Genomic DNA, 8,321 nt, shown 5'->3' with positions numbered 1-8,321 from the left:
GCTGTTATAACTGGTAGAGAGGTGAACATTCTGTCACAGGGCTGTTATAACAGGTAGAAGGATAGACATGATATTAAAACTGCTCAATTCTCCTGAAGCCACTCCTTATCGCTCCTTATCCCGCCACTCACTTTTACTGTGCAAACAGTCATGGCTTCTAGGTGAGGTGTCTCTTGCCCTGTCTGTCTCGTTGTCTCTGGCCCTGTCTGTCTCATTGTCTCTGGCCCTGTCTGTCTCGTTGTCTCTGGCCCTGTCTGTCTCATTGTCTCTGGCCCTGTCTGTCCCATTGTCTCTGGCCCTGTCTGTCTCATTGTCTCTGGCCCTGTCTGTCTCATTGTCTCTGGCCCTGTATGTCTCATTGTCTCTGGCCCTGTCTCATTGTCTCTGGCTCTGTCTGTCCCATTGTCTCTGGCCCTGTCTGTCTCATTGTCTCTGGCCCTGTCTGTCTCATTGTCTCTGGCCCTGTCTGTCTCATTGTCTCTGGCCCTGTCTGTCTCATTGTCTCTGGCCCTGTCTGTCTCATTGTCTCTGGCCCTGTCTGTCTCATTGTCTCTGGCTCTGTCTGTCCCATTGTCTCTGGCCCTGTCTGTCTCATTGTCTCTGGCCCTGTCTGTCTCATTGTCTCTGGCTCTGTCTGTCCCATTGTCTCTGGCCCTGTCTGTCTCATTGTCTCTGGCCCTGTCTCATTGTCTCTGGCTCTGTCTGTCCCATTGTCTCTGGCCCTGTCTGTCTCATTGTCTCTGGCCCTGTCTGTCTCATTGTCTCTGGCCCTGTCTGTCTCATTGTCTCTGGCCCTGTCTGTCTCATTGTCTCTGGCCCTGTCTGTCTCATTGTCTCTGGCCCTGTCTGTCTCATTGTCTCTGGCCCTGTCTGTCTCATTGTCTCTAGCCCTGTCTGTCTCATTGTCTCTGGCCCTGTCTGTCTCATTGTCACTTTCATCCACTGCACCACTTTTTAATGTCTCCTCTAACCTGATGATTTTCAAAGCCCCACACCACGATGATACAAAATAATACATACAAGACCAAACACAATGATTACGTACCAACTTTTCTTTAACGTTCTCAAATTATATTGATTCCGAGATGAAGTGCCATCTGAAATCATATTTCTTCAATGATGTTAATCCCAGCAATTCCTGTATGTTCACAGTTGTCACTTTAGTGCCTCTAAAAAGCATATGTAGTGAGCAGTTAGCTTATGGTCAAACTTACTTAGCCTTGTAAAATATTACAGTATGATTTCACGTTGTAGATGATTTTAAAATGATGTAATCCTAAATGTGTGACAGATGGTCATGTTGTAAAACTTGTTAGGAAAATATATATAGTTTGAAGATGCGCTCCAACAATCTTCCATTTCCCTACTATAAAGAAGGAGCTCAAGAGGTTACAATAAAGCTTTTAATACAAATTACTTTGAAAATATACACGTATTATCATTATTATTGCGTGGGATCAGAACCATTTCCAGGTATTTCCAGTATCAGCAGAAGAAACAATAGAAGCCATGATAACAGTAAAAGACAACAGTTTAATATTTATATATATTTATAGCCTTTCTCTTTCTCAGTTCTTTGTCTCTCTTTCACAAGACGGACCAACATGAACATGTGCACAGCGGGTGGCCGTCCTACCGCCTCTGACCACAGAACATGGGCCTTCATTTTCTATCCATTTCCCGATGATTCGACGTGGAATCACCACCGTTCGTCGAAACCCCCACAGCACGTAATCTATTGCGCACAGCCAACGTTCGTGTTGGTCTGTCTTGTCCTTTTCCAAAAACAAAAGCGCAGGAAACAGCAGCCAGTCTTTCACAAATATTTTTTCTCTGTAGGTGTTGACCCCTGCATGTGCCTTGTCCCCATGTTACTCAAGCTGTTGACTGGGGTCTCTATTGCAGGTTAGATATGGCACAAAGTCTTCTTTTTCTTCTTCACGTCAGACCTCCGTCCTCAGTATTCTTCTTTGATAGTCATTTGTAGGGATGAAGACACTAGGCCACCACTGCTGCTGGTCACCATGGCAACATTGCTGGGTGGAGTAGGTGTTGTTGTGGACGCTGCCTGAGGCTGTTGCATCTTCTTCTTGTTCACTTTCCTCTCTTTGGCACGCCGATTCTGAAACCAGATTTTCACCTGTGGAATAAAAAAAAGATTGGAGATAAGTGCTCTGTGGATAGTCTACTAAAAGGGAGAGAGAGAGAGAGGGAGAGAGAGAGAGAGAGAGAGAGAGAGAGAGCGAGAGAGAGAGAGAGAGGGAGAGAGCGAGAGAGAGAGAGAGGGAGAGAGAGGGAGAGCGAGAGACTGCCTGCTGTGGTGTTGTCTGACCTGTCGTTCTGAGAGGCAGAGAGAGGTGGCCAACTCTGCTTTCCTCCTGATGGTAATGTAGCGGCTATAGTGAAACTCCTTCTCCAGCTCCAAGCGCTGGTGATCTGTGTACACCACCCGGTACTTGTCTTTCGTTCGTGTCTTACCACCTGCAACAGAGTTATAGTATGGTCATCATTCAACCTTCATATTGTGTGTGTAACGTAGAGATTATTTTTTAAAACGACTTCTATGTTTATTTGAACTTTAACAGACGTTATGTTAATAGAATGTCTACCCTGTCCGTATTGTTTGCCATTCAAATCTGTAGCAAAAACTAGCTGAACAGACATTTGCATAAGATTGAGATGTGATTCTCAGTAGGGCTTCACCTGCATTGGTCATAATGGGAGGACGACTGGGTTAATGCTACAATCAGATTTCACATTAACTTACATGCCGTAAATAACCGATATTAGATGAGTAAATAAAGATGAGACAGACATCTGTGAAAATGTGGTTTCTGCTTCATTTCATACATGAAACCTCTCACTAAAACACACACAGATGAACTAGCAAAGCTCTGAGATCAGCTTGTCTTTTTAATTAGGTACCGTAAATCAAAAGTCACTTCATTCTGTCCATAGTGAACGAGGGACCTAAGTGCAGCAGCAGCAACCAAGTTAAAGATTAAAATGTGTGAGCTGAGAGGGGGAGGGGCCTGCCTGTAAAGGCGCCAGGCCCGGCTTGATGACCAGAGAGTTATCCAGACCATTAGGCTGTTGAAACACAGAACACACCCTTCTGCTCCCATCGACCCCTAATTGATTCTCTTCACCTCCTGATTCATAATAGCTACCTCTTCTCTGATGACCGTTGTTTTCTAATTACCATGTTGACACAGACGGACCACTCCCAAGCGGACGGCGTCTGAGGTGCATGGTGCATGTCTACGGGGGTATTGACCCATACAATCTCCATACTGCGTTAATGAAACACTGTACTGATTGGAGTGGCTCCCATCACTAGCGACAACAGGGTTTGCATCACGAGGCTTCCAAGGGGCAAACTGAGACTGTACATAAGCATTTAATCTGAATGGCAGGTGTCAAAGCATCCAAAAAATAATAATAATAATAATGTAGAGGACCCGAAAATATTAAACAGTCTGATAATAGTCTCCCTTGCTGGAACCATCAACGAAAATACCAGAGCATTCAAGAACCCATGACGTGAATCCAAACGTGAAAGGTTTTAAGAAGTGGAAATGCTTACTTTGTATAAGTAGAGAATGCAGTTGACACACAATCTGCAGCACTGCACTTGTGTACCGATGTCACTGATGGCTGCTAAGATAAAATGGTTTAGCGGTGGAGGTTAATGAGACGTTCATGAGAATGAATGGTCAGCTGGCTGATATGATAAAATGACATGGCTCTTGTCTAGAGTTAATCGCTAACATGGACCATAAAACTCCTCGTCTGGGACAACCAGATAACCGCATGAACTGGAACGATATATGTGGGTTAAACATGTATTTTTGAACCGGCCCGGGCCCATTAGGTGCAGTGAAATGGACATTTATGGCAGCCGCAAGTCTGTGCTCCTGCTGCCTCTGTTAATCATAAGTGGTCCCAGGCACTGACAACAACTTGATTTCTGGTAGGTTTTCTATACAAAGAGAAAAGCTTTTTACAGCTTTTTACAGTGCATTCGGTAACATTTTGTTACGTTACAGCCTTATTCAAAAAATATATTCACTATTTGTTTTCCTTGTCAATCTAACACAATATCACATGACGACAAAACAAGAAACTTTTTAGAATTTTCAGTAAATTTATTAAAAAAATAAAAAAAGATACCTTATTTACATAAGTATTCAGACACAAAATTGAGCTCAGGTGCATCCTGTTTCCATTAATCATCCTTGAGATGTTTCTACAATTTGATTGGTAACTTCAATTGATTGGACACGATTTGGAAACACACCTGTCTATATAAGGTCCAACAGTTGACAGTGCATGTCAGAGCAAAAACCAAGCCATGAGGCCAAAGGGATTGTCCGTAGGCACAGATCTGGGGAAGGGTACCATAACATTTCTGCAGCATTGAAGGTCTCCAAGAACACAGTGGCCTCCATAATTATTAAATGGAAGAAGTTTGGAACCACCAAGACTCTTCCTAGAGCTGGCCTCCCAGCCAAACTGAGCAATTAGGGGAGAAGGGCCTTGGTCAGGGAGGTGACCAAGAACCCGATGGTCACTCTGACAGAGCTCCAGAGTTCCTCTGTGTAGATGGGAGAACCTTGCAGAAGGACAGCCATCTCTGCAGCACTCCACCTATCAGGCCTTTACGGTAGAGTGGCCAGACGGAAGCTACACATCAGTAAAAGGCACATGACAGCCCGCTTGGAGTTTACCAAAAGGCACCTAAAGGACTCGCAGACCATGAGAAACAAGATTCTCTGGTCGGATGAAACCAAGATTGAACTCTATGGCCTGAATGCCAAGTGTCACGTCTGGAGGAAACCTGGCACCATCCCTACGGTGAAGCACGGTGGTGGCAGCATCATGCTGTGGGAATGTTTTTCAGCGGCAGGGACTGGGAGACAAGTCAGGATCGAGGAAAAGATGAACGGAGCAAAGTACAGAGAGATCCTTGATGAAAAATCTGCTCCAAAGCATTCAAGCCCTAAGATTGGGGCAAAAGTTTACCTTCCAACAGGTAAACAGTGGGTTAACTGCCTGTTCAGGAACAGAACAACAGATTGTCAGCTCAGGGATTTGAACTTGCAACCTTCCGGCTACTAGTCCAACACTCTAAACACTAGGCTACCCTGCCGCCCCTGACCGTCATCACACAGTCAAGACACTGCATGAGTGGCTTCCGGACAAGTCTCTGAATGTCCTTGAGTGGCCCAGCCAGACCAGAAAATAGCTGTGCAGTGACGCTCCCCATCCAACCTGTCAGAGCTTGAGAGGATCTTCAGAGAAGAATGGGAGAAACTCCCCAAATACAGGTGTGCCAAGCTTGTAGCATCATACCCAATAATATTAAAGGCTGTAATCGCTGCCAACGGTGCTTCAACAATGTACCGAATAAAGGGTCTGAATACTTATGTAAATGTACTGAGTAAAGGGTCTGAATACTTATGTAAATGTGATATTTCAACAACAACAAAATGTATACATTTGCAAACATTTCTAAAAACCTGTTTTTGCTTTAACATTATGGGGTATTGTGTGTAGATTGATGAGGAAAAAATATTTAATACATTTTAGAATAAGGCTGTAATGTAACAAAATGTGGAAAAAGTCAAGGGGTCTGAATACTTTTCGATTGCACCGTATAGCGATCTCACTCACATGCCTTCAAACTGCATGCTTGCAAATTCAGTACCAGTTTTTTAGAGATCATCGGTGAGACCTGGAGAAGCTGGTGTGTAGGCTCCTGTGATATAGGCCTGCTTGCTTGAACTGATGACATACTTATGTCCAAAATGTCAATAAAACCAAGATGTTGGGACATGTGTAGGCCTTTTGAGGATCGCAGATAGAGGCCTTAGAGCATGTGTCAAACTCATTCCACGGAGGGCCAAGTGTCTGCGGGTTTTCACTCCTCCCTTGTACTTGATTGATGAAATAAGGTCACTGATTAGTAAGGAACTCCCCACACCTGGTTGTCTAGGTCTTAATTGAAAGGGAGAAAAAACAAACAGCTGACACTAGGCCCTCAGTGGAATGAGTTTGACATCCCTGCCTTAGAGCAGTGGAACTGAGTTGAAGACCCAGAGTTGAGTATGAGGGCGTAGAGGATCAAACTTAAATACAGGCATATACAGCAAGTGAGTTAATAAATCTGTAGGAACAGTACACCAATGTGCTTCCATGCCCATTCAATTGAATTCAGTAAAATATGTATTTTCATAAATGTCATGTCATATGATGTCAATGCCTAACGTATTATATCAGCAGGCCATTATGACGCATAAGGAAGGTCTAGTGGACGACAAGCGTGAACAAAGCGAGCGACATCAAAGTAAATCGACAACAAGAACTCCTGCCAAGAGACATAATGGCTAACAAAGAATTACAACATAGCAAACCATTCTAGAGCCCTACTACATACAAGACGACAACCAACGGCCTAATTTACATAACAAGATCTTCAAAACCCCAGATGGTTTCTTTCATCTGATCACTTCCAGGTTAAGCCGTCTCAACTGACTAGAGAATTCTTATTGATATTATGAAACAATCCTGTAACATGTATCGGGGGACGAGGGATTGCTCACATAATAGGAGGAACATAATAACATAATTGTGAAGTCTATAAGCTACACCAGACAAAATCAAAGATGAATTCGAAGATGATCATAAATATGGTAATAAAGTATAGCCTAGACTATATTATGACTGTAATAAGCTATACTAGCCTATTACTTTTTACTGCACGACGATAGGCAATTATAATCATAAGCATAATCATTGAACACTTAATGTAATGCAGTTAAATTGCATACCCTGGTTTACCCTCAACTTGTAAATACATTACATAGGCCATATTATAACCATAAAACTCACGAGATAATACCACTAATTTATTACTGCATGTGAGGTGTGATTCATGAGTTCACAAAATAATAGTGAGCATGAGAGGACCAACTAGGCTGATGGCCGCGCAAGATAACGTTTATGTCAGTAAACCATATGCAATGTCAAATACCTTGATGGGATTGAACAAATACTAACGAATGAAGCAGCTATGAACAACCAAGCGACAGCCAGGTAACCTGGTATTCCTTCTTTCTGAGTTGAATCATGAATTCGTCTCTGAATTCAGTGAACAGGTGCACGCATTTGGAGGCGCAGTTGTTCTGATTGAGCTTTTTCCTCTCAAGACTGCGTATAGCCTACAGTATTTCAGTATCTGTGGTTTCAGAAAAAAATGGACCAAATACACTGAATTTGACACATTATTTCATATAAGTGTGTGCTTTGCTACAGGTACGTTTAATTGAATACATATTTTATAATTTACGCTTTATTTTCTATGGTCTTATGGACAACAACATTATACACTCCTTGATTACAAAGATGTATGAAATAACCTACCTAAATTTGCCGGTGGCGCGCTCCGCCTCATCCAATCATAAGGGTTTCTGCGCTGAGAAATGGGAGAGAGCTGACCTACAGATGAGTTGATAGACGACGGGAGAAGCCCGGGTTGTGGGACTGGAGAGAACTCTGGGGGGCTATAGCCAATTGCTCCCGGATTCGATGTGGACGGTCCTGTACCTGGCCCATAGGGCGACCAGTCTTCCCGGGTCGGCGGTGCGTAAACGGGGTTCCAGGCCCCAGTCTGGCTGTGGTGAGGATCATTGTTAATCCCAGGAACTTGATGGTATCCGCTGAAATCCGAATACTGCGGAGGTGCTGGAACAAAGTTCTGATGGTTCAAGTTTAGGCTGGGATGTCGCACTGAATTTGGGTACATGCTGGTGTCCTTCTCCAAAAGATAACTCACGTACATATTTCCGAATGGTAACTCCTGCGCATAGTGTGCGTCCAGTGCGTTACTCTTGCCTCCTCTTCCCCGGGTTTCTGTTTAACCAAAGGCCTCCTCCACCTGGCTGTTCCACCTATACTCTTTAACTTATTGTTTGCTAGACACGCTGCCGGTTAGGAGTTGTCGCGCTGACGTCAACATTTTATAGCCCTCATCTCCCTCCCTCGCCTTATCCCATCAGGGTGGATTTGCATTAGAGAAGGCCCTGCATTTCAAAGGGAGCCGAGCACCAGCATCAAAGCCGTCCTGGGCGTCTAGAAGAATGCTACAAATCGCACAGGAGAAACTAACATGAGTTCATGTTGATTTTCTCAACGGGAGAACCTGCTACTGCCGTGTCCGCATAACTTGTGGAATAAAATGGGGAAGGGTCGAGGAACGTGGTAGAGAGCCCTGGAGTGGCCATGGCCTTTTTCAAATGAACAGATAGCATAAAATCATG

The 8,321-nt window shown here is 43.9% G+C and overlaps 1 protein-coding gene across 1 annotated transcript; it reads right to left on the bottom strand.

Annotated features, from left to right (window-relative positions):
• Positions 1-1,389: 1,389 nt before the first annotated feature.
• LOC109873670 (homeobox protein CDX-1-like) lies at positions 1,390-7,968 on the bottom strand. The gene is made up of 3 exons (XM_020465319.2): positions 7,426-7,968; positions 2,333-2,481; positions 1,390-2,140 (listed from the first exon to the last, which is right to left on the bottom strand). The coding sequence occupies exons 1-3, from the start codon at positions 7,841-7,843 to the stop codon at positions 1,958-1,960; spliced, it is 750 nt and encodes a 249-aa protein (XP_020320908.1). The 5' UTR covers positions 7,844-7,968; the 3' UTR covers positions 1,390-1,957.
• Between the last annotated feature and the right edge of the window lie 353 nt (positions 7,969-8,321).

Source organism: Oncorhynchus kisutch, linkage group LG29 (assembly GCF_002021735.2).
Source record: "Oncorhynchus kisutch isolate 150728-3 linkage group LG29, Okis_V2, whole genome shotgun sequence".
In the NCBI taxonomy this organism is placed as follows: domain Eukaryota; kingdom Metazoa; phylum Chordata; class Actinopteri; order Salmoniformes; family Salmonidae; genus Oncorhynchus; species Oncorhynchus kisutch.
Note: the sequence above shows the minus strand (reverse complement) of the source record. Positions and strands in the feature narration are given on the sequence as shown.